Raw genomic sequence first — 27,368 nt, 5'->3', positions numbered from 1 at the left:
ATTGTATTCCTATAGAAGCCAGACCCCCTTCTTCTACATGCATAGCACTTATTTTGTACTCTTAACTTAGTTGTTAATAAATCTACATGTTACACCCAGACTCCTCCGAACTGGCTCTATGGGACAGAAGATCATGCACAATTCAGCAAGCAAAGCTTTAACTTTCAACCAAATACACAGTAGTGAGCAATGCAATTCAATAAACACAACTATGTTTCTACTGCACAAAACACAGGAAATAATTAAATTTCTTATAGACATTTCTTTATTATATTTTCCCACTTGAATATTTAGAGAATAATTTAAATGTAATGCATACTGACAGCAAGCACAGTATCAAATATTAGGGGTTTCTTTTTTTAATATTTTTCTGTTCTCACCCTTTATTCCTTTAGGAAAAAAATATTTAGATGACCTCAAAAGAAACAATTATTATGCTAATCACAGTATGCAGTAACACATACAAGCCCATACTCAATAGAAAAGAAAGCAACAAAGAAGTGAAAAAGTCTTTCTCCTCAAATCATTTTAATTCATTTTTCCACAGCCATATAAATTTAAAGTATGAAACAACAATAATACAGCTATAGAATCTAGGTTCTCTTTCAAAGCAGCGGCATATAAAACATAGAAAAGCTAAAACCTCAGCACAAGCTTCAAAAAGAACAAGGACTGAGAGGATTTTGATGAAGACATGAAATGCACAAAATACAGTACACAAAAATACTAGAATGCATAAAATATAAAGCTACACATTTCAGGTAGAAAGCATTGTAAAATATATAAAATATGCAAGAAATCAAAACCAAAGAGATTTTTCTTAGAGTACCATGAATACACTGGAACTGGCAATTAGCATTTGAAGATGGGAACAAGAAAATAGCAGTTTCCCATTTAAAACTTTATTTCTAGGCTTTAGGATTTCACCTTCTTGACATCCTTCTTTCCAGAGCTCTCAGTAGCTGACTCTGCTTTTCTTTTCTGTGACTAAAATGGAAACAGATTTAATGTTCTGCTCCAATATGCACATTTTTAAATGGCCCAACAATGTTAAATCTAGGATGTAAATGCATTAAAAAAAAATTTTAACATGAATATTCACTTCAATGTTATACTCACAGTTAATGTTCTATATAGCCCAACAAAATATATAACCCAATGTAAAATAACCTCCAAAGATTTTTTTTTAAGAAAAGACATAAAATACCCATCAAAAATAGTCAGCAAATGTCTACTTACAGATGGTACTATAAATGTACTTTCATCTTAAAGAACTACTTAATACTTAAAGTTTTCTGGACAAAATGCTATTTATGAATGTATTACTTTTTAAAACCATATGATAGATATTAAAATACCATATTTCATATGTTCTATGATGTGCATTACTTTTTCACCTTGGCATCTCTGAAATCAGGATGCATCTTACCATTGATGACAAATTAGTTACTTGGTGGCAGTTTTACTTGGCAATACACAAAATAATGCTGTCTTAGAAGAGGAAGCCATCTTAGACTTGATGAAATATGGTAGTTTATTTAACCACACTCAAATAAAATGATCTATTAAAGAATATTTTAAATTGTAGCTATACAAGGCAACCTGACTAGATTAAAATCAAGTCATCTTATTATTCGACAGTTAATTTATGACCAAGTAAACCAAATAAAGCTTTGCTGTCTGCTCAAAGTTCTCATTTATACTCATAGTTCCACAAAGATCAGAAAACTTATTGGATCAAATCAGAACTCCCAGTTTCAGCCTCAGCCCCATCCCATCCCCCCACCCCTCTCCTACTCCCCCACGACAACCAGAGTCTCAATTCAAAGGATTTTACTTGCATTATACTTCTGCTTAAAGTCATGAGGAATTTTTTTTTTTAAATACTGAGCCCTGTTACTAGGGAGTTCCTAACCATATGTTCTACAAACAAATAGGGAATGCAGTTGTAGCATATTCTTTTTCTGTCAAAAACAAATCAGCACTTCATAAAAACAGTTTTTATAATAGGTATCATGTGGCATTAAACATAATATAGGCATTTTAATTATGTAAAAAAAAATGAGATCTACCTAAAAGTTAGGAAAATGCTGAAAATTTTACCATTGGAGTTTTAGTTGCCCGTTTCTTCTTTTCTGCTCTCTCTCTTTCCTCAATTTCCATATTTTCTTTCTCAATCAATGAAATCAGAGTATTACAGCGTCTCTGGAATTCCTAAACCAGATAATAAAAGAGTTTTAGTTTCTGCAACTGAGACATAATCTTTAAAAAGTAGTAATTGTTTAATGGCATCATTTCTGTGGTACAGAATTTCTTAAGTTGGTATACTTTAGAACAATATTCATACAGGATATTAATAGATCCCACCAAAAAGATGAGGAGGGGTAAATGTCATTCAGTGGGTGAATGGGTAAACAAAAGGTGGTCCATCCATACTACAAAATGTTATTCAGCAATAGAAAGGAAAGAACTACTGGTGCACACAACAACCTGGATGAACCTAAAGTGAATTACGCTGAGTGAAAACAGCCAATCTCAAAAGGTTATTTACCATATTATTCCATTTACAGAACATTCGTGAAATGACAAAAGTTTAGGAATAGAGCACTTATCAATGGTGGCCAGGAGCTAGCACAGGGGGGAAGAGTGCGTGTGACTATAAAGAACCAGCATAAGGGAGTCTTTGTGGTGCTGATTACACAAAACCTACATGTGATAAAACTGCACTGAAACACACACACACACACGAGTGCATGTATAACCAGTGAAATACGAATAAGCTCTATGGATTGTACTAATATGGATTTCCTAATTGTGACCCTGTAATACAGTCATGTAAGATGTTACCATTGGTTAAAATTTGGTGAAGGGTAAATAGGACTTTCCTATATATTTCTGTATAATTTCCTGTGAATCCTTTCAAAATTAAAAGGTAACAAAAGTCACATAAACAGGAAAGAGGGGAAGGTCCTATTGCCAAAGTAAGTTTTGGAAATATTCAGGTTACAAATGTCAGACAGATTTCTCTACTCCAGGGCTTCTCAGAGACTTAACTTCCTGCTGAGCACTGTCAAGCACTAGGTGGGAGATGCAGGTTGCAAGCAGTTCCCAAAGCTACTGAACCAGCAGAAATCTCTTCTTACAGGATGTCTTGAGGGATTAGAGCTCTGAGGAGCATATCTCGGAAACGCTGCTGCATTTGTTAATGCAAGGCAAACAACAGCTGAAAAGATTTTGCATTAACCTTGCCACTACCTGTATTTCACTGCCAGCAAATCAATGCATCCAAACTATAAACGGTTTTCATGAATGTATGGTGAGCATTAAACATATGATTCATTAATATAGGTACTCATACATATTAACCCTGTATACTCAGCTGTGTTTAGAGATAAATCATAGATAAATAACATTTTAAAGTGTAGTTCCTTTTCTGTATAAGCAAAAATGTCTGATACATACAAAATAGCTAAACACACGAAGAAAATGTACATTTATTGGCAATTAAGAACCCCAACAAAAATATGGGGAAAATATAAGAATAGATAAATAAAATTTTTTAAAGAGATAAGTTTAAAATCTACATTTTAAAAAAAGATGGGGATACGGGAACTCTCATTCACTGATGATGGGATGCCAATGTTACTGCCTGTTACAGATTGCATTGTATCCCCCCAAAATTTATATGCTTAAGCTTAACACTCCCACAGTGTGACTATGTTTGAGTATAAAACCTTTAAGGAGGTAATAAAACTTAAATGAGGTTGTAAGGGTAGGGCTCTAACCCAACAGGACTGGTGTTCTTACAAGTGGAGGAGGAGGCACCCAGAGATACTTTTCTCTACACTCATACAGAGAAAGGACCATGTGAGAGCACAATAAGAAGGCACCATCTACAAGCCAGGGAGAAAGACCTCACCACCAACCAACCCTGCTGGCACTGTGACCTTGGGCTTCCAGTCTCCAAAACTGTGGGAGAACTTCTGTTTAAGCCGCCCCATTTGTGGTATTCTGTTTGGCATCCCAAACGGACTACTGCGCTACACTTTCCGGGGCACCTGGCCGGCTCTGTTGGTGAAGCATGCAACACTTGATGTTGGGCTGTGGGTTTGAGTCCTACCTTGGGTGTGGAGGTCACTAAAATATTTTTTAAAAACTCTATACCTTTCTAGAAAGCAATTTGGGGATATCAACAGAGCATTTTAAAAATTTCCTCTTTTGAACAATTCCACTCCTAGAAACTTAAAGGAAGGAAGGAAGAGATGTATACAAAAATTTACAAAAGAATGTTTGGAGAACTATTATTTTTAGCCGGGAAATACTGAGAACTAAATTTCTGATCATGTCAAAGTGGAGGGGCACCAGGGTGCTCATTCGGTTAGCCATCTGTCTTCAGCTTAGGTCTGGATCCCAGAGTCCCGGGACTGAGTCCTGGGATTGAGTCCTGACCATGTTGGGCCCTGCTCAGTGGGGAGTCTACTTCTCCCTCTCCCTCTGCTCCTTCCCCCACTTGTGCTCTCTCTCTCTCTCTCTCTCTCTCTCTCACTCACTTTCTCAAACAAAATCTTTAAAAAAGAGAAAATGGAATACACAGACTCATCTTACAGTATATATGTATACAGAAAAACATCAAGAGAACAGTAACTACAACATTATGAATAGTCAGCAGCAGCTACCTCTGAACATAGGACAAGTGCTAAACTATTATTTTCATTTTCATGCTAGACTGTATTTTCCAAATTTTCTGCAATGAACATTTAGGTCCTGGGCAACCTATGTGCTTTGAAGAAATGGCAAATGGTTTTAACTTTCAAATTATAAGCCAGAAAAAATGACATACAACATAGGAAATGATACATATGGAAAGATTATCAACTATCCAAGCATTTTCTACTTTCTAAAATTTCAAGCCCAAAAGGAGGCAGAAAACCAAAGATAGTCTACCCAGAAAAACAAATTCTCCTTAATGTTTTTTTTTTAAATTACTATTTATTAATACACTGGCACATTCAAGTATCTCCTGCATCCCCAATTACCCAAGGTTAAATAATTTAGGAAAAATAACATCCTTACTTACCAAAACAATAGTGGTATCTTTAATATGCAGACCAAATACTCTTCATAGCTTCATTCAATAACACACATACAAATTAAACAGCATGTTATCCAATTTATCTATTATAAAAAGGGTTAAGTCGGCCCTGATAAGATTTGATTGTTGGTTTCTAGGGAGACTAGATAGAGTCTTTATGTAAAGCTGATTCTTGAATCATTAAGCTATACCCTCTGGCTGTTATTCTTCTCAATAAGTAATAGTTGCCAGTGACTGCAGATATCTTTAGATACATGTTCATGGTTCATATAGGACGATTCAGAGGAAAAAACTAATACTTTTGAGACTGTCTCATATTCAGGGAAGTAGAACATTTCCAAATGATTATAAATAGACTGTATAATAAGTTCTCATCTTCATTCCTTTTAACATGTCACTAACTACTCCAGACACAGAAAAATACCCTCTCAAGAGAAAGGCACCAAGGAATGGAAGAGTATGGATGTTACCTTCCTAGCATATGTAATGTCACCTTTCCTTACAGATACCAACCCCATTTTTTATTCACATGCTTAAGCACTAACAGATGGTATCATAAACAGAACACTAGCTAAAACCAGAAATTACAAGGCGAAAGGCCAGATTATCAATAAAAATGGTGACTCGCTTTTTGAATAACTCAGTGACTGAAAAATTTCATTATGTCAAAAGCACCTTCACCTTATACAATTTCTCCTTTCACACCCATATTCTTCTAAATTCATGTACATCTTTATATTCTTATATTCCTGGAGCTACAGGGAATGTTTCTTGTGGTCTCTGTTTCCACAATTCTGTGGTCTAATTATCTTTTGCCATGTCCCAATCAATGCTGGACTTAGGAATGAAGTTGGAGGAAGAAAAACAGCACACAAGAGGAAGAGAGAGGATGCAAAAAACAATAAAAAACTGAAGAGGATGGGGCGCCTGGGTGGCTCAGTGGGTTAAAGCCTCTGCCTTCGGCTCAGGTCGTGATCCCAGGGTCCTGGGATCAAGCCCGTACTGGGCTCTCTGCTCAGCAGGGGGCCTGCTTCCTCCTCTCTCTCTCTCTCTGCCTGTCTCTCTGCCTACTTGTTATCTCTGTCTGTCAAATAAATAAATAAAAACTTTAAAAAAAGAACTGAAGAGGGTGAGAAAATGACAAATGGAGGGGCGCCCGGGGGGCTCTGTCAGTTGAGTGTCTCACTTGGTTTTGGCTCATGATCTCAGGGCCATGAGGTCAAGCCCTGTGCTAGGCTCTGTGCTCAGCATAAAGTCTGCTTGAGATTCTCTACCTCTCCCTCTCCCTTTACTCCTTCTTCCTCCATGCTCTCTCTCCCTCTCATTCTCTCTCTCTCAAATAAATATATAATCTTCAAAAAATAAAAAGAAAATGACAAATGGAAAACTGATGTTAGTATCTGTGCCAAAAAAAAAGTATTGTGTTCATACACATGTGGGAAATACCGGATTTTTAAAAAGTTAAACAAATTTCTTCAGGGCAGTACTTGGGAGATACTGTACAAGGTAAGAGTGATAAAGCTAAGTTTGGATCAAAGGGCAAAGAACCTAGACACTAACAGTGAAGAACTTGGGAATTTTACTGAATTTAGCTGACAAAAGGATCTCATTAAATGATTTTTGAGCAGAACTGGTGATGTAATCAAAGATGTATTTTGTACTCAGAAATCTTCCCTTGATATAGACTCTCAATAGCATGAGTTCATAAAGTCACAGACTCTCAAGATTAGGATCTTTAAAAATCATTCAAGTTGATGCTGTATCCATTCTACTAGGTCTCTGCTAGTTAGTTGTCTGGTCTTTCTGAATTCTTCCAATGATGGCACTACCAATAGATTACCTCCCAAGGCTGTGTATTCCACCTTTGGACAAGTTGAAAATGTTCCCTAATGCAGTACTGTCTTATATTTCCCACAATGGGTTCTAGGTCTAATTTTTGTAGTCACAGAGAACAAACTGGTTCCCTCTTCTGTATGACAATCCTTCAGATATTACAAGGCAGCTCTCAGGCCACCACCACAATCACCACCAGACCTCCCAAACACCTCTCTTTTAGGCTAAAGAGCTCTCCCTTTACCCATCCTCCATTTAACCAGAGCACACATCTTTTCTGTGAAAAGCCAGATAGTACATATTTTCGGCTTTGCAGACCACACAGTCTCTGTCACAGCTACTCAGCTCTGCCACTGTAGCATGAAAGCAGCTGTAGACAATACACGAATGAGTGAGTGTGGTTGTGTTCCCATAAAGCCTTATCTACAGATACAAAAAATTTGAAATTTGTATCATTTTCACATATCACATAATAGCTTTTTAATTTTCTTCCAACCATTTGAAAATGTAAAAATAACTCTTGGCTTATAGGCCATAGAAAAACAGGTCGGGGTAGGGGTCTGTAGTTTGGCAAACCCTGTTTCAAACTGTAGTCTTTAGATTTACTTTAAACAAATTATGCTGCCTCCGTTTTCCATACCTTTCTAATTGTTTGTTATTCTACTCAACGCAAAGTCATCCAAGTTCCAACTTTTGAATACTAGGATATATATCTCTACCTTTACTTAATAAATGATGAAATGTTTGCAATAAACAGCATTGCCCCTTACTGTGGAGTGAATATCAATCATGCCAGGCACCAAGTTCAAACATCCTTTGCCCCAATACTCAGCTTCAAAACATCAATTCAAAAGGCACAGAAAGTGGGGCGCCTGGGTGGCTCAGTGGATTAAAGCCTCTACCTTCGGCTCAGGTCATGATCCCAGAATCCTGGGATCGAGCCCCACATCGGGCTCTCTGCTCGGCAGGGAGCCTGCTTTCTCCTCTCTCTCTCTCTGCCTGCCTCTCTGCCTACTTGTGATCTCTATCTGTCAAATAAAATAAAATCTTAAAAAAAAAATTTAAAAAAAGGCACAGAAAGCATCAGTAGACTTGAAGTGACTTATTGAAAGAGATTAAAGAGGCTCCACATTACATTTCCTATGTACTAAATTCCTAGACACTAAGCCTACCTAAGTCTGAATGACAGAAGGTCTGTGCCTGTTATATATAGTTCAAAGTCAAAAGCAGGTGAATGAACAAGGGCAAATAAATAAATAAATAAATAAATTGCACTCCACGTTTGCATCTCTAAATTTGTAGGTAGTTCTATAAAGTCAGAATTTTCTTCTACACTTCTTAGTAAAACAAAATGGGTGTTGTTCTCCTTTGCTCTTTTGTTAACTCCCTTAGCTTTACTTTAAGAATCAATACCTTCAACTGTATATTCTGTGGTATATTTTCCAGGTTCTTTGTCACTTTTGAACCTCTATCATACTTTAAAAAAAAGCAACAGCATTCTATATTAGAATCTTAGGACCCAAGCATGCTGGCAGTTAAATGGGAGTTAATAGCCCAATAAATATATTCTATATTTCTCAAACAAGTATCAACGTTATGATATTTTTAGTTAACTGATGCCATTTACACATCATTATTTATAAAATGTTATTGTCATCTCTTCACAAGAAAACACATAAGTAAAATACATAAAACGGACTCCCGTTAGTGCATTTATCGTATTTCAGACTGTTAGAACAGTTCAGTCTTCAATCCAATACTACAGTTGCTAATAAAAACACATATTTATAATAGGCTATTCAAGCTTATGAAATAATAAAAGCTTCAGGGATGACAGCCAAACAAAGACAATCATTAGGAAAAGGTAGATGGAAAGAAAAGAACTCAAACTCATTGCTAGATTTCTTTACTTTCTATCTAAATCTGATCCAACTGTAGGAGTTTATGAGATAGAAGCCAACTGAAGCATGAAAGTTCCATGCTCATTTATTCACTAAATGTCTACTTTGTGCAAGGTGTCCTGCTGGTCCCTTTAGATATAACTTAATTGTACTTGAAGGTTAAGAGAGCAGCAGTTAAAAAAAAAAAAGACTCTGGGGCAGATGGTGAATATATTAGCCAAGGGAAGGGGAAAACGTGGAGGAACAGAGGAAAGACAAAGATACAAATTTGGAAATTATCAGCTTATGTGGTAACTGAGGTAGACATTTGCCCACTTCCATAGAACAGTATTTCTAAAATGTTAATCTGATCATTGTCACTGCCCTATTAAAGCCTTTCAATGACTCCCTCCATTTCCTATAGACTAATAACGGAAGACTTTTGAACAGCAGCCAAGGCCCTTCATAATTTGGCAGCCCACTATTTCCTCATCTCCCAAGACTTCCCTACTCACACCCTACCATACTAACCTACTTGCAATTTCTGAATATGCTGTGCTTGCTTATACCCTTGCATATGATGGTTCCACAACCTGGAATGTAGTCCCATGGCCAACTCCTAGTTTTTCAAGACTCAGATCCAAGAAGGACCTCTTCTGGGAAGCAGTTCCTCTAACCTAACCCTCAAGGCAAAGGTAAGCACTACCTCTCCTATACAGCCTCCGTATAGAACCTTTTTTAAAATTAAGGCTCAAAAGGAACATTTTATTCTTTTAGATGCATGAGGAACACTACCCCTATGAGCATAAATATATTTTGTTTTTCATATTTTAATAATACTATAGTCAAGAATAAGCCATCAATATATTTTACAGTTTACCAATTTTACCAATAGTATATTAAATCATATTTTCGTATTTCATTGTAATGCTCTAAGATATCAACATTGGCTATTAACACACAATTAAGTACTAATATATAAAATAAAAAGTCACAAGCAGCATTCTGTATGAAACTTCCTAGACTATGTTGCATAAGCACAGAAGTGTTATTGTGGCTACAGAACAAGTTGGAAATTTTTGAATTTGACTTTCATTTTTCTAAAGTATCTATTTAAAAAATCCTCTCTAATTGGACAGATAATTTATAAAATATGTCCCAAACTAATAACCTAATTAAGATTTGCTATAGATAAATCTGTAAAAAGGAAGCAAGCTAATAAAAAGCTATAGCAATATTTTCTAAAAAGTATTTTTTTCTCCTACAGTTCTAATGAGGAATGTCATTGTCTTAATTTTAAATAAGGAACACTTTGATTAATAATAGAGTTGTGATTTGAAAACAAACAGTAATAAGGTGGAATTTTATTACACTGTATATGACCGTGTGCAATTCTTTCTCTGAGATGCTATCAGAAAAATTCATTTAAGTACCTAAGACAGGGTAACTGTAAACAATTCATTACTAATACTTTGATTCAACTCCAAGGTACATGGCTACGGGCAAATGAGCACACAGCTTCTTGAGATGGCTGAGAGGGGAAAGAAAAAACTCTTCAGAGGCTAAAAGGCAAGAATGTTTTTTGACTAAAATCAAAAGTCAAAGCAACCCTGCAAAGGATGCAATAAATGGTTATATCAAGAAATGTTCTTCATCTCAGAGAGTTAAAATTCTGCCTTTTCTCCTCTAAGTCCTTAAAAGCACCTAAGCAGGTCTAAGGAATTACTGATTAAACTTTGGGTATCTTCCACATGCCCTTTCCAATAAACTTGAATAACGTGCTAGATCTTTTGAATCTCTCAGATTCTTTTCAAATCTCCCAGTCACATTAAGTCTGTTACTAAATGAATGGAGATAATACCCTAAAACTCACTCCCTAAAAGGAATGGCAAAAAAAAATTAATGAGCTAATGTTAGTAAACAGATTGGCAAGTATTACATAAAGGATACTATATAAACACAGAGTATTATCATTTCCTAATAGTCACTTAGTAAAGTCCTTTTAATTCTGATCTTTGAAAGTCCTAAGATTAAGACCCCATTATAAAATATCTTTCTTAGCAAGAAAATGGTAAGGCGATTCACATGCTCTGAGCTTAAAAATCTAAACTGATCATATCCTTCCTACTTGCTTATGCAAGCTCAATAGCGACTGATTACTTACTTAAAGACCACACAAGTCCTCAAAGAAAAAAATCACAATCCTTTTAGCACATAGAAATAGAACTAAAACTCATTTTCTCTTTTGTATAGCCAGCATTTTTAAATGGAGAACAGCCTCAAAGAAATCTTCGTACTTTAGCTGAAGGCTTTCAAAGTGAGACATATTTAGAAGTGGAGGTTCATGCCTTTAAGCACTATAAGACTGTTAGTTAAGTCAGAAGCCACATATTCAGTACTCTGAAATGGCTGAATAAAATATAACTATCAAGGTTCTCACTTTTTCCCAAAGTATTTCACACTATTTATTGGTGTCTCTGGGAAAGAAGAGTCACCTTTAAGAAAACTATGTTTTTTAAAGACAGCTCCTTTAGTAAAGCTGTTTAAAGTTTACTCAGTAAGATTTTAATTTGAACACAGTGACACACTCACATAATGTATGAAATTACATCCTTTGTAGTTCTAAGATAGGATTTTTCAATCAAACAAATTAACTTTGGAAAATACAACTGTCTTTTTCAAGAGGAAGTTCCTCTTCCTAGACTGTGCATGTGATTCACTATACAAGAACAATTATTTAAAATAAGAGGGCAGGGGCGCCTGGGTGGCTCAGTTGTTAAGCATCTGCCTTGGCTCAGGTCACAATCCCAGAGTCCTGGGATCGAGCCCCACATCAAGCCCCGCATCGGGCTCCCTACTCGGCAGGAGGTGTGCTTCTTCCTCTCCCGCTCCCGCTCCTTGTGTCCCTATCTAGCTGTGTATCTCTCTGTCAAATAAACAAGTGAAATCTTTAAAAAAAAAAAATAAAATAAGACGGCAAAGGGATCACCTAGAATTATTAATAATCCATTCCTTTAATTCCTAAGTGACTGATAATGCCATGAAATATTCCAAAAAGTCTAACTATATGCATGTTCTAAAATATATTACCTATACTCTAAATCCAGAAATACAAACAAAACTTATCCACTAACCAGGAGGGAAATAAAAACAATATGACAGAAAAGTTAACAAACAAAAAGCTTTGGATTAAAATATTTAAATATGAAATAAACCATTATATGTTCTTACAGATTCTTTAGAAATCATAAATTCCACCTCATGGAAGGACAAAGGTATCTTCGTTATTAACAGACAAAATAAAGGTTTCACTCTGTAATCACATAATTAGTTAATATCTGCTCTTCGGAAAATATACATTGGAGATTTAAATCTCTTGGTAAAGAAAGAAGTAAATGCTTTGTAGAAGACACAGGAAAATGAGCATCTTTACAAAGGAGTTCAGAGACATCTAGTGGTTGATAATAATATACACCAGGGTTTTTTCTTAGAAAATAAAATAAAGTTATGTGTTTCTATAGCCATGTTCTTATTACAAATAATGTAAGGTTTTTCTTGCACTTTTGAATCTGTTTCATCCTCTGCTTTACTTTAATGTTTCTAGAAACTGAAAACAGCATTAAACTCTCAACCTTTTAAAAAATGAGTAAGATATCATTGAAATAATACTCAAAATTCAGCAAATGTTCTATCACATAAAAGGGCACTTATGAACTAAAACACGATTCACTGACAAACGCAGGTAGGCATTTGTCTTTTACAAGGTGTTGATGCTGCTCTACATTAGATCATTACACACATAAAACTCCAAATGGCCAAAATTTTTAAATTCACGGCTTTTCAAAGGAGTTCTCTGCTAAACATGGTAATAAATGCACTGTGCTAGAAGATACCTTAAAAGGCCAACTAGCTCACTGCCAAAGTCTTCAGTCAAAATAGAAGCTCATTTTCAAAGATAATAGAAAAGCTATTTACATTGTTCTTCAATAATCTATTTCAATCATCTAAAGTACCCTGTCAAGCAACTCTTTCCCATCTCAAACATCAGCTTTTCATGCTACAGATTATCTTTTTTATTTTTAATTCAATCTTCCTACTATATCTTATTAACATATATACCTCTTCATATTCTTTTGTGTAAGCATAGCACTTTAAATTTTGTACCATACAGTGGCTAACTGAACTAACAAACTAACTAAATAAATATTCTTCTACACATTCTAAATAAATAAATAAATAAATAAATAAATAACTTTATCCCTATTAAATGTCATGTTATGAGACTTAACCTGTCCATCATTCCAATTTCTCTAGTTCCTTTTGAATCCTGGCTTAATCCAAAGTGTTTGCTAGCTCTCCAGCATTATGTATTCCATAAACATTCTAATAATCCAAGACCACTCTAAATTTATGTTCAAGTTTTAAGAAATATTTTATCTTATAAAGTATCTACCCAAATTAGTGTCTTCAATATAGCAACTTGGATTTTTCTTTTCCTTTTATTCAGCTTGAACCGAAAATATAAAATGAATCAAATAAAGTATTAAGCACTGTTTCACACCCCTATTCACACTTTAGGCCAAGAAAACACTTATGATAGATACCAACTACCTAAAATGTCCATTGTTCAGGGGCACCTGGGTGGCTCAGTCAGTTAAGCGGCCAACTCTTGATTTCAGCTCAGGTCATGATCTCAGGGTTGTGAGATCAAGTCCCACGTTGGGCTCCAGCACTGGACATGGAGCCTACTTAAGATTCTCTCTCCCTCTGCCTTGTTCTCCCCCCACCTCTCTCTCTACCTCTCTAAAATAAAACGTCCATTGTTTAAATTGTTTGTTTCTGGTGCTTTTAATTTTTAGGCTATATAAATCTATTTTGTCTTAATTACCTCAGCTGACAAAACACTGACAATCCTAACATTAAAAATGTGCTGCACTTAAAAAAGTATTCAGTATCAATTTGAACACTGTCCAAGCAGCAGTAGAATTTAACAGGAACACAATTCATGTCAGAAAGTAATGAAGTAAATTGCACAAAGCTAAAATAGCTCTTCTATTTAATTATTCTCTGTTGTATCATATTCTTTTAAAGATTCAAGTTAAGCAAAAATTCCTTCTCATTAAAAACAAATCCTTAGGTCATTCACACCATCTCAAGTATCACCTGCCTAATTGCAAAGGGGGAAGGTACCTTTAAAGCTCTGGTGGTCATCAGATTAACCAAGTGATCAAACTTAGCATTACCAAGAGTGGACAACCTATGTCAACGTGCCTCCTGATGTGATGTGATAAGTACACATCACTTATGTACATTCTTGCCCCAAATGCTTAACCTAAATTTAACAATAAGCAAATGAGTTAATATGGGACATTCTACAACACAATAAGCCCAGGCACCTTAAAAAAGCCGCTGTCATAAAAAACAAAAAGAAAAACAAAAAGTTGTAGATTGAAAGAGACTAAAAAGAATCAACAACTAAATGCAATATGTGAACTTTGCATGGATCAATTTAAAAAAAGAGTTGAAAGACACCTTGGGAACACCTGGACAATTTTGTACAGGGACTGTATACTACATGACATTACTGAATCAATGTTAACATTGTCAGGTAGGATAAAGCTATTGTGGTTATGTAAGAAAAGGTCCTTATTTTTAGCAGATAAATGCTGAAGTATTTAGAGATGAACACTCATGATGTCTGCAACTTACTTTCAACTGGCTCAGAAATCTAGATTTGTAGATTTATGAATACCAGATACAGGTATGTATTTCTGAATATAGATATATTCCTGTATTTCTGAATATAAAATACAGATTCTATATGTATATATAGATTCTATGTATGTATGTTAAGTGCATATCTGGGCAGAGGACAAAATATTAACAATTAGAGAATCTAAATGAAGAATATACAATATTTGAGATTTTTCAAGATAAAAAGTTGAAGGAAATAAGTAAGAAAAGAATACATACCATGGCAGTTCTAGACTTGATAAACCAGTCAAATCTAAACTGAGGAGCATTCCGTACACACTGTCTTAATTCTTCATATACGTTTTCTCTATCAAAGCCCATTTTGTGTAACATACAAATCAAGAATCTATCTTCTTCCTCAGTATAGTTCTTTCCTTTGCTGGTTCCATACTGAATACGCAACTGATGAAATGGAGCCTTGTATCTTGCAATCTGTACATTTAAACAAAATAGTGATTTTAGCTAAATGTGCAATAACTCAAAGCTAATCATCCTGTCAATTAAAATAGTCTAATAATAATTTGAAAATTATGAAACATAGTACTTTGGCATCCAGGGCTTTCTTGATACTGATCCTTCGTTGAATTCTTGCTTCTCCACGTTCAATCTGAGCCATAATTTTCTCAATGTCTTGTAATTCATTGCAACGTTCCCAAAAGACAGCTGAAAAACAGAATTATTACTTTTTAGTAACTGTACTACCATCTTAAGCAAATGAATCCAAGGAGGTGTAAAACAAAGAATTAAGATTCTTAATAATTCTTTAAGATAACAAAGAATTAGGGGCGCCTGGGTGGCTCAGTGGGTTAAGCCGCTGCCTTCGGCTCGGGTCAAGATCTCAGGGTCCTGGGATCGAGTCCCACATCGGGCTCTCTGCTCAGCAAGAAGCCTGCTTCCCTCTCTCTCTCTCTCTCTGCCTGCCTCTCCGTCTACTTGTGATCTCCCTCTGTCAAATAAATAAATAAAATCTTTTTAAAAAAAAAAAGATAACAAAGAATTAATAAAAAATAAAGAATTCATGTATTTCTTTTCATGAAATATGGAATTTTTAGTCATCAACACCAAATGACTAGAATTTCAAAAGATACTACAGACACTAATTTAAGCTATGTGTTCATTCAAACGTGATACAGAAAGGACCAAACATATAAAAAGAAGAGAGGGTGACCATATAAACTTAAAGAACATAGTTTCCCAGCATGCAAAATCAAAAATGAAACCCACTGGGGCGCCTGGGTGGCTCAGTGGGTTAAAGCTTCTGCCTTCGGCTCAGGTCATGATCCCAGGGTCCTGGGATCGAGCCCCGAATCGGGCTCTCTGCTCGGCAGGGAGCCTGCTTCCTCCTCTCTCTCTGCCTGCCTCTCTGCCTACTTGTGATCTCTGCCTGTCAGATAAAAAATAAATAAAATCTTTTAAAAAATGAAACCCATTATCAACAGATCACTCAAACTTCCTAAGAATTTTGAAGAATTTCTACCAAAACTTTTGCTTTACTTTTGGAACCACTCACTATACTTACAATGACCTGTATCTTGCTTTCTAAACGTACTTAAAATAGCCTTTTCTCTTAAAAACAAAAAACAAAAACACCCAACAAAGTCACCCAAATTTTATGTATGTTTTAAATAATTTGGCTGTATTATGTCACACGTTATGACTTCAGTGAAAGACCTTTTAATACCATACTCTACCTTCTCAAACTTTTCATTTTTAGAGCCTATCATAAAAGGAATGTTAGAGCTCTCTGACTTTTATTTATTTTTGTGGGGGTGGGGCTTCAACAACAAACATTTATTTTTCACAGTTATAGAAGCTGGGATGTTCCAAGATCAAGGTGCTGGCAGATGCCAAGTCCAGTGAGAGCCCACACTCTAGTTCATAGATGACCGTATTCCCAATGTGTCCTCACATGGTGGAAAAGGCAAGAGGGCTCTTTGGGGTCTTTTTTATAAGGGCACTAATTCCATTCATGAGGGCTCTACTTTTATGACCTAATCACCTCCCATAGCCCCCATCTGCTAATACCATCACGCTGGGGGTTATGATCTCAACATAGAAATTTGAGGGGGAAACATCCAGCCAAGAGCACAGAATTGGTACATTAGTGGGCCATTTTCTTCTTTGCACTGGACATTAACCACCCATCTCAGCATCACATGAGGAACTGGCACTCTCTGACTTTCATAAGCACCTCTGTTCATTTTTCATTCTACTTATTCACTCATCATATAAATGCCTGCTATGTATAATATACCCACAAACAGCCAATTGTATTTTCTTTTATTACAACAAGCTACATAAAGTCATTCTAATCTCCCTACCCTCTGACATGACCCTAATTAAGCTGTCCTGAGGTAGTCATGCCACCAGAACATCTGACATGGTATTTTTTTAATCACTTGTTTTCTTACAATTTCATACACACTGATGCTATTTTAAAGAAAATTCTATTTCAGAAAAATCTCTCTGCACAAAATCTCTCTTAGACTCTTTTCATTCTATTCTTGCTACTAGAATTTCTCTCTCTCATCTATTTTTGCCCTCTCTAAGACCCCAAATGCCCTAAACTATATGATAAAACTTAAGAGTAATAGTAATGTTATGCTGGAATCAAGGAAAAGGTAGTTCTTAAATTTGATATTATATGAAATAAAAACTCAATATAATCAGCCTCAAAATTCCCTGGTAATCACCAGAAACCCTTTCAGATTTCTAAAATAAAAAGCATCTTTTCTCTAAGAACCTGGATTTCTTCAAGCACTAACACTCTAGATAAATTAAAAGCTATCCCTAACTTGTGTCAATTGTTGGTGTAATTATTAGTACTATAACGTTTCCTCCTTGCTATTTATCACTAAAAAAACATAGAATTCCAGTTGTTAAGCTAAATAGGCTTTGAGAGGTTAACACTGAAACCTAAACCTATTTTGTATTATTGCTTCCATAAGAAAAAATGCTCTAGACTCTAAACAGTTCATATTCAGACTAAATGTGAAAGTTCAACCTATTTGGAAGTTAGAAACTTGCTATCCTATATATAGAAAACTTGCTAGAGATAATTACCTATCTTTAATAAGATTTGTTTCAGAAGCCTGAGGTTGGATGTGCTGTGACATGGGAATTAATATTAACTCCATATGCTTCAAGACCAAAGACACAGCTGAGTAAGAAAGAGAAATGACTCTAGAGCCAATCAAAAGATTTATTCAACCAGGCTTTTTAGATCTATTCCAGCTTGCCCCAAGTTAATGGAATGTACATGACCTGCCTGGAGTTGACTGGAACTCTGAGGATATGTGTATGAGGATATAAAATGGCCTGAGAGGAATTTTCTACTTCAAGGATGACCTAGAAAGACACTAAGTCAATCCTTTGAACCTAAAGTCTCAGATTTGAATTGCCCAGAAGACCAAATTCCAGAGATGGGAAAGTGGGAAACTAAATTTTTCAACGCTCATTCAATAGCTACCTTTGTTTCATTAGGGCTTTACTTATCTCTATTAGCTAACTACTGATGACAATAGCAGTCCATTTAGATAATTTTTAGATGATTTCTAAATATCTAATTCTAATCAATAATTAGATAATTTAGATAATTAGATAATTTCCATTTTTGTGGAAATACAATTATATTTTATATTTTCACTTACACTTTATTTGTAAAAGTTTAGAAGATCTCTGAACAATGATACAATTAAATTGACACTAAAGAAATGAAAAAGGTTACAATTAAATACTATCTTTTTTTTTTAAGATTTTACTTATTTATTTGACAGACAGAGATCACAAGTAGGCAGAGAGGCAGGCAAAGAGAGAGAGGAGGAAGCAGGCTCCCCGCTGAGCAGAGAGCCCGATGCGGGGCTCAATCCCAGGACCCTGGGATCATGACCTGAGCCGAAGGCAGAGGCTTAACCCACTGAGCCACCCAGGCGCCCCACAATTAAATACTATCTTTAAGGTCACATATAAACCTGAATATTCCATGACCTCCTCAGGGGATTTGCCCTCCACTTTATTTGTAAAAGTTTAGAAGATCTCTGAACAATGATACAATTAAATTGACACTAAAGAAATGAATAAGGTTACAATTAAATACTATCTTTAAGGTCATATACAAACCTGAATATTCCATGACCTCCTCAGGGGATTTGCCCTCTACCTCTCGAGCTATATTATCAATGTCATCTCTTCCATACTTCTCATTAGCTTTAATAAACTGGTTAAAATCTCGCTTAGTCCAGTTTGTGAATCCCTGTGAACAGAAATTAAGCATTATCAATACAAGTTAAATTAGCAAACCCAACTATTGTTTTACTTTCTATACAATGATACATTAAAAATAGTTTAAAAGACTTAAAGTGCCCCCTCCTTACAAAATCCCAGGTTTTTTTTAGAAAGAGAAGTTGAGTGCTATAAAAATAACTGCTTTTCTATCATGAAGAGAATGTACTTCTCTCCAAGTACTATGAACGGATTTATAGTTCCAAGATATTGTGCAGTTTTTAATTCCATATTTAATAGATGCCTACATTAAAATACAAATGCAATGATACAAAAATGCTAATACAAATAATGAAGCCCTGATGTTCTAGTACTTAAACAGTTTTTTTCAAAGATCTGTTCCCCATGTAAATTACGAAAGGAATGTGATCGCATTAGATCAAAAAACACAGAGGAAAAAATAAGAATGCAGAAAAAAATGTGTAGCTCTTCTTCACATCATTCCAAACTACAGGTGACTCTTGAAGAACATGTGCTTGAATCGTGTAGGCCCACTTATAGATGGATTTTTCAATAAATACTGTGCAGTGCTGTAATGTATCTTCTCTTTCTTATGATCTTCTTAATACCATTTTCTCTTTTCTACCTTACTTTATTGTAAGAACACAGTATGCAATACATGTAACATACAAAATATGTGTTAATCAACTGTTCATGCTATAGGTAAGGCTTCCAGACAACAGTAGGATGTTAGGTAAGTCAAAAGTTACAGGAAATTTTTTAGCTACATAGGGGGTCAACACCCTAACTCCCATGTTGTCTAGGATCAACTGTGCTGTGAATAAATCATTTCTATTCAAAATTGTATTCATAAAGAGAATTTCTATAAACAGAATATTATTGATCCCACTCACTTTCTTTATTAAAAAACAGAACAGTTTAACCAATCATGTCCTAAATCTCTTTGGTATTATTAGTATGTCTGTGAAGTCATATAACCAAGAATTTTTTTTCCATTCCTTATATCCAAACCCATAACAATGTGATATCCCTGGCTGTTCAAGACTCTATCCCAAGCCTTTCTTTAGCTGATGAAGATTTCAGATGACCGCATATTTTGTATCTCTGCCATGATTTTTTTAGAAGATTGTTTAAGTCACCAGAGAAAGCTGTTTAAAGGTGAATTCGACTACTAGGAGGGGCAAAAAAATTGATTTTACTTCTAATTACAAACTAGAGCAATTCCTCAGTTGATATTGTATATTTACAATATAGTATACATTCACCATATACTGCAAGCCAAGTAGCATTCTAAGACCTTAGCTTTATTTCTATGTTCAGGAAATAAATTGTGAAAATAAAACATGAATATTTAAATGTTTTATTTTATTCTGCAGTAAGTCCTAACGGCCAACTGCAATTACATTTGCAAACTAAACTTTACAACTTCCAGGCATTGGCTCAAAAACTTATGAATATAATTTGTAAAAATTCATTCAGTAAAATCACACATCATAACAAAGAAAAGACCTATGTAATAAATAAGATATAAATACAAAAACTATCTCTCAATAATTAATGTGGCAACTTTCCTAGCACTGTGCCTTGCATATTGTTCAAAAGAATTTGTTGAATAAATAAATCTTGCTGGCATCTTTCTACACTAAGGTGGTTTCATACAGTATACGTGTTTGTTTACTATCTTGCAAAAGTCTTTTAAGCTATAATTTTTTTTTATCTCCTATGGATTATTCATCTTCTATAGATTATTTGTATATTATTTCTACACTCATAAGACTTATTAAAGCCACAATGACCAGAAAGCATTATTTTGTTCAAATGAAAACGTTCCCTATTTAGTAACTATTAGCTTTTAATTATACAATAATCACCTTACAAAGTTTCAGAACTCTCTCACTGTTACATTAAAGCTCTTTCCAAGACAGGATAAAAGGAATTTTGAGAATTATGAAATTAGTCCATAAATAAAAGATTAGTAGAGTATAATTTCAGAGGACAGTTTACAATCAATAAAATAAATGTAAACTTCCAAGAATATGCTAGTACTTATTGCTTATCAGGAGTCATACATGGTTAACATAATTGATAAAATGTATGTCTTCATAGAAATAACTGACACTTATATTTTGCATTTATGTATTTCCTAGCATTTCCAAATGGGTGTATTCTATAAACAGGATAAAAAATAGGAATAGCTGATGTAAATGTATGTTTACAAAATAGCCCTGTGTATTGTTGATGTGTCTAATCAGCCCATACAATAAAAGGTAAATGTGTTCTGTATTTTCTTTCTACTAGTTATTAGAAACACTTCAGTCATTTAAAATATTTTACTTGGGTAAGAAGTTTTTCTTTTTCTTCCGTCTCTTCTGGTGTAAGAGGTTCAGCTGCATCAATCTTTTTTTGCTCCTCTCTTTGAGCCACAGCTGGATTTGGAATATCGGGATTCCTTGGGACCTATAAATCAAGAGATGAATTATAAGTAAACTGTTGAGAAAAATTAATTGAGGGTGTATATTTATATATCAATCTTAGAGTTATTTCAACAGTAAACAATATAAAATCATACCAGAATGACATATAATCTTCTCCACATTCTTAGTACAATGATATCACCAAGATAAAAACCATTCTTAAACGTGCTGCATGGTATTTTAAAGATTTTATTCATTTATTTGTCAGAGAGAGAGAGAGAGAGAGCGAGCACAGGCAGACAGAGTGGCAGGCAGAGGCAGAGGGAGAAGCAGGCTCCCCACAGAACAAGGAGCCCGATGTGGGACTCGATCCCAGGACGCTGGGATCATGACCTGAGCCGAAGGCAGCGGCTTAACCATCTGAGCCACCCAGGCGTCCCATCTGCATGGTATTTTAGAGTTAAACCCCTTGCTAAGTGCCACATTATATTCTAGATTTAATTATAACTGTGGGGACGCCTGTGTGGCTCAGTTGGTTAAGCAGCTGCCTTCGTCTCAGGTCATGATCCCAGCGTCCTGGGATCGAGTCCCACATTGGGCTCCTTGCTCATCAGGGAGCCTGCTTCTCCCTCTGCCTCTGCCTGCCACTCTGCCTGCCTGTGCTCTCTCTCGCTGACAAATAAATAAATAAAATATTTTAAAAAATAATTATAACTGTGGAACAAAATACATCATTGTAATATTGTAATACAGGGTAGTAACAATAATGTCATTATGCCAACACCAACATTATATAATAAAATCTCAAGCCCAGAACAAACAAAAAGTTTTGCAGTATACAGTTGGTTGGGCAACTGCCTTCGGCTCGGGTCATGATCCCGGGGTCCTGGGATCGAGTCCCGCATCGGGCTCCCAGCTCCATGGGGAGTCTGCTTCTCCCTCTGACTTCCCCTCTCATGCTCTCTCTCTGCCTCTCAAATAAATAAATTAAAAAAAAAAAAAGAAAACAAAAAGTTTTGCAGTATAGAAAGTGCCCATATTCACCTGGCAATACAGACCAGGAGAGAGCAGTGTAATGCACCTGAAGTATGTATTCAATGCTCTCATCAGGTCAAAATGCAAAAAGAAAGAAGTGCTTTTACTGCCTGCCAGGGTATGGAAAGGGAGAGCATCTTCACATAAAATGTAAAGACTGGAATAAGTGAGAATATAATGAAGAACCAAAAAAAAATAGAGAATATATATAAAAGGGAAAGGGTAGCAGAGCACACAAACAGTTATGATGGAACCAGCAGTCAAGAGAAAAAGCTACAGTAGCAGTGACCAACAGAAACTCTAGTGTTTTAGATACAGAACTACAAATACACTGCCAACTGAGAAGAGAGCTCAAGTCCAAAAGACTGAGGACAGAAACCCAGCTCTCCAAAGAGGTAGGCAATAAGCCATTCACCTGCATCTCAAAGCTGTGGCCCCTATGTTCCATGTGTCACAGTGAACACAGACAACCATTACAGTTCAGCAATATGGAACAGCATTCATTGTAGGCAGTGACAAACTAAGTCACTCAGGCCAAAGCCTCACACCATTTCTATGTGCACCTGCAGTAACAATGTAGCACCCTTGATTTAAGATAGCAGGTACAGGGGCGCCTGGGTGGCTCAGTGGGTTAAGCCTCTGCCTTCGGCTCAGGTCATGATCAGGGTCCTGGGATTGAGCCCTACATCGGACTCTCTGATCGGCAGGGAGCCTGCTTCCTCCTCTCTCTCTGCCTGCCTCTCTGCCTATTTGTGATCTCTCTCTGCCAAATAAATAAATAAAATCCTTAAAAAAAAAGATAGCCGGTACATAACATGTGTGATATATTTTATAGGATTCCATTAAACATGAAAAGGATTGACATTAGCCTTCCACTGTTTGATATGTACACCTACCACAAACAACTCATTCCCTAGAGATATCAGATAGTCATGGTTTTACTACAATGTAGTTATGTTTCAGAGTACACTTCCCTAATTGATATACATTTTCAGAGAGTTTGAAACTATAGCATGGCAAGTTGAAAAAAAAATTTTTTAAGATTTTATTTATTTGGGGGCACCTGGGTGGCTCAGCGGGTTAAAGCCTCTGCCTTCGGCTCGGGTCGTGATCCCAGGGTCCTGGGATCGAGCCCCACATCGGGCTCTCTGCTCAGCAGGGAGCCTGCTTCCCTTCCTCTCTCTGCCTGCCTCTCTGCCTACCTGTGATCTCTGTCTGTCAAATGAATAAATAAAATCTTTAAAAAAAAAAAAAGAAAGAAAGATTTTATTTATTTATCTGTCAGAGAGAAAGAAAGAGCAAGTGAGCCCAAGCAGGGAGAACAGCAGGCAGAGGGAGAAGCAGGCTCCCCAAGGAGCAGGGAGCCCGATGTGGGACTCGATCCCCAGACCTTGGGACTATGACCTGAGCCGAAGGCAGCCGCTTAACCAAGTGAGCCACTCAGACATCCCGAAAAAAAATATTTTTTAAAACGACTGCATCCAGTAGTTTTTTTAATATAAACCCCACTAACTGGGTTTAAAAGAATTACTGAAAAAAACACATTTATTTGCAATCATAAGTACCACACAATCAAATTAATAGGTACTGATTAAATGTCTATTGTGTCCATAGCACTATGACAGGTATTCACTGGAATATAAAAGCAGTAGACATAATCCTTGCCTACAGGAAGCTCACAACCTAGTTGTGGAATTTTGAAGTCTAAGGACTTGGGGAAATGGAGAAGATGGAAACAACATTCTATGCTGGAACAGTATGAGCAAAAATGGTGAAAGCAAAGCCAAGAAGGACCATACAGGGTTTACATTGAAAAGGAGTAGAAACAAGACCAGGTTGAGATAGATTTACAGGGGCTTTTGAAATTATACAGCAGTGGGGGTATCTCGGTGATTCAGTCGGTTAAGCATCTGACTTTTGATCCCAGCTCAGGTCTTGCTCTCAGTGTTGTGAATTCAAGCCCTACACTGGGCCCCATGCCGGGCATGGAGCCTACTTTTTAAAAAAAGCTATATAGTAGACAGCAGCAACCACTAGAGATTTTTCATAGTGTTAAAACATAGTGTTTTCACTTGTAAGCTCTGTGCTGGATGGATTGAAGCAAGGAAGCAACTAGACGTAAGAGAACCAGCTAATGGTCATAATCTAGAAATGAGGTATGACCACCTGGCCTAGGATGGTAACAAATGGAAATGGAAAAGAAAGTATAAATTAAAAATGAAATGCAGGCTAGTGATAAGCATAATTAAAAATAACTTTTATCTTTTATATTTATTTTCTTGGGTAACTTTTTCAATAACTAAATTCAATTTTTAAATTAGAGGCACACCAGCAATTCCATTCCTATATATCTATAAAAAGACCTTTGCAAAAATGTTCATGGCAGCTTTACTTATAATAGCCAAAAACCATAAAACAGCCCAGATGTCCACCGACATGAGAATGGATAAGGAAACTGTGGTATAGCCTTACAATGGAATCGTACTCAGCAATAAAAAGGAATGAGCCACTGATAATGGGACATGAATGCATCTCAAAAAACATTATGTTAAGGGAAAGATATCTTGCACATAATGTATGATTCCATGTGAAATTCTAGGGAAGAAACTAATCTATGAAGGAAAATATCACAACAGTGGTTGTATCTGGGGAGTGGGTCTAGATATTGACTGGGAAGAGGCAATTTCTGGGGTGACAGAAATGTTTGAGATCTTCCTCGGGGTTCCAGTTATGTCAACATATACATTTGTAAAAATATATTGAATGAAACACTTAAAAGTTTATACATTTCATTATATGCAAATTTTACCTTAAGAAAAGAATCCAAAAAAATATTGAACTCTGGCTAATGATAGGCACATTGAAGTGTTTCTGGGTGAAATATACTTATGTCTGCAACTCTGAAATGCATTTTAAAAAGTTGGACAGGAGTGCCTAAGTGGCTCATTCGGTTGGGTGTCTGCCTTCAGCTCAGGTCATAATCCTAGAGTCCTGGAATCCAATCCTGCATAGGGTTTCACTGCTCAGCGGGGTCTGTTTCTTCCTCTGACCCTCTCCCCTCTCATACTTTCTCTCTCGCTCACTCTCTCTCAAATAAACAAATAAAATCTTTTTTAAAAAAAAAGTTGGATATCCATTTGCTAGAGGCTGGACGAATAGACAAATAATAGACAAAGCAAATACAGTAAGATGTTGATTGGAAAATGTAAGTGGTGTGTATATAGATTTCACTGTACAACTATTTCAATATTTTTGTATGTTAATAATTTTTTCATAACAAAATGTTTGGAAAAAATTATAGGCATAGCTTTAAAAGTTTAACAGACCCTTGCTGGTATGTGAAATAACTTTGGCTTCAAATGTTAACTGAAGGAAAACCTCTTTAATTTTAAGGTATTTCTCTATCAAATAGCTTCAAATACTTCATGTCCAACAAACCATATTTTAACAAAGCATTTCATAAACACTGAACTTTATGCCAGAAAACAGAGATGGACCTAGAAACATACCCACATAAAATAAACTGTTTACTCCTATGTCGATATCCCCAATACTAAAAATTGCCCCTTGAACTTTAATAAAAGCAAAATTATATTATATTATATTATACCATTAGTTTTTAGGCTCCATGGCAGACTACTACTTTCACATCCACTGCTCATATTTTTAATACAACAAAACTTTAGAATGACTTCATCAATTTATGTTAACTATTTTATTTTTTTTTATTTTTTAACATTTTTTTATTTTTGTGTGTGTGTGTTCCAAAATTCATTGTTTATGCACCTCACCCAGTGCTCCATGCAATACGTGCCCTCCTTAAAACCCACCACCAGGATATGCTAACTATTTTAATTCAAATACATAACAGGTAAAATTTCTAGAATTAGAAATGACTCAAAATTCCTATATTCCGGGGCGCCTGGGTGGCTCAGTGGTTAAAGCCTCTGCCTTCGGCTCAGGTCATGATCCCAGGGTCCTGGGATCGAGCCCCGCATCGGGCTCTCTGCTCAGCGGGGAGCCTGCTTCCTCCTCTCTGTCTCTGCCTGCCTCTCTGCCTACTTGTGATTTCTGTCTGTCAAATAAATAAATAAAATCTTTAAAAAAAAATTCCTATATTCCTGTACCTCCTCCCACAAGAAAAAAAACTTCTTAATATTCATCATTTTTAAAAGCTGTTCATTTTTTATTTCATGAGGTTCTTGTCGGCATTAAACTTCCTGGAGTGATTTCAAAGTGCTATGTAAGAATTAAGTAGACAGGGGCGCCTGGGTGGCTCAGTGGTTAAAGCCTCTGCCTTCGGCTCAGGTCATGATCTCAGGGTCTTGGGATCGAGTCCCACATCAGGCTCTCTGCTCGGCAGGGAGCCTGCTTCCTCCTCTCTCTCTCTCTCTCTCTGCTTGCCTCTCTGCCTACTTGTGATCTCTCTCTGTCAAATAAATAAATAAAATCTTTTATTAAAAAAGAATCAAGTAGACAAATTATAGACCAACAATACTAATGAGATACCTAGAAGCTATCTCAAGAATTCATACTGTATGTCTTACTGATGGCCCCCAGCAACACTTAATACAGCCACAATTTAATCAGTTACCTTTCAAAAGGAAACAACTCAATGATTACTTGGATTTCTAGTCAGACACTAAGGAATTTGCAATTAAGAGCTATGTTCCATGGAAAAGTGAGAAGAAAATTCTGGTCTTGGCTAGAACAAGTTTTAGCAAACATTTCATAGAAACATGGAAAAATGAATTAAATGTGGCAGCACACAAACTGAAATCCACACACTATACTGTTCCACCACGGCAGACAGGTGGCTCACAATGGCACATTACCCAAACTCACAAAGATTATGAAACTTCCTCCATTTGTCAAATGTTTTTATCTGTCCCTAAAGAATTTTTTTATGAAGAAAAATGTTAAATGTTTTACAACTTTCTTCGCTTCAAATATGGCAAAAGCCTTTCACTCCAGGTCTTAGATTCAAGGGACTTCTAGATCCTCTGGATTTTTAAATTCTACGATTGAAATTTCAGTTAAGTCATCCTCTTCCAATAGAACACAATGATTAGATACATTAACTCCTTTAAGTTGCAAGAGCATTAAAACTGCTAAATG

At 35.9% G+C, this 27,368-nt stretch overlaps 1 protein-coding gene across 6 annotated transcripts in view; it reads right to left on the bottom strand.

Moving 5' to 3' along the window:
• Window positions 1–508: 508 nt before the first annotated feature.
• Window positions 509–27,368, bottom strand: part of SMARCA1 (SWI/SNF related, matrix associated, actin dependent regulator of chromatin, subfamily a, member 1) — a 72,258-nt gene continuing 45,398 nt past the window's right edge. For 2 of the 6 annotated variants that reach the window (XM_047716273.1, XM_047716277.1), the window contains 6 exons: window positions 21,136–21,258; window positions 18,679–18,811; window positions 15,104–15,222; window positions 14,779–14,991; window positions 2,073–2,214; window positions 509–1,056 (listed from right to left, as the gene is read on the bottom strand). In XM_047716273.1, the coding sequence (XP_047572229.1) occupies window positions 2,080–2,214; window positions 14,779–14,991; window positions 15,104–15,222; window positions 18,679–18,811; window positions 21,136–21,258 (723 nt within the window). In that variant the 3' untranslated portion in view covers window positions 509–1,056; window positions 2,073–2,079. The remainder of the gene's footprint in view (window positions 1,057–2,072; window positions 2,215–14,778; window positions 14,992–15,103; window positions 15,223–18,678; window positions 18,812–21,135; window positions 21,259–27,368) is intronic. The other 4 variants (XM_047716271.1, XM_047716272.1, XM_047716274.1 and 1 more) reach the window with 3 other exon arrangements.

The sequence above is a fragment of the Lutra lutra genome, chromosome X (genome assembly GCF_902655055.1).
Source record: "Lutra lutra chromosome X, mLutLut1.2, whole genome shotgun sequence".
Classification (NCBI taxonomy): Eukaryota; Metazoa; Chordata; class Mammalia; order Carnivora; family Mustelidae; genus Lutra; species Lutra lutra.
This window is presented reverse-complemented; position numbering and strand designations above follow the sequence as displayed.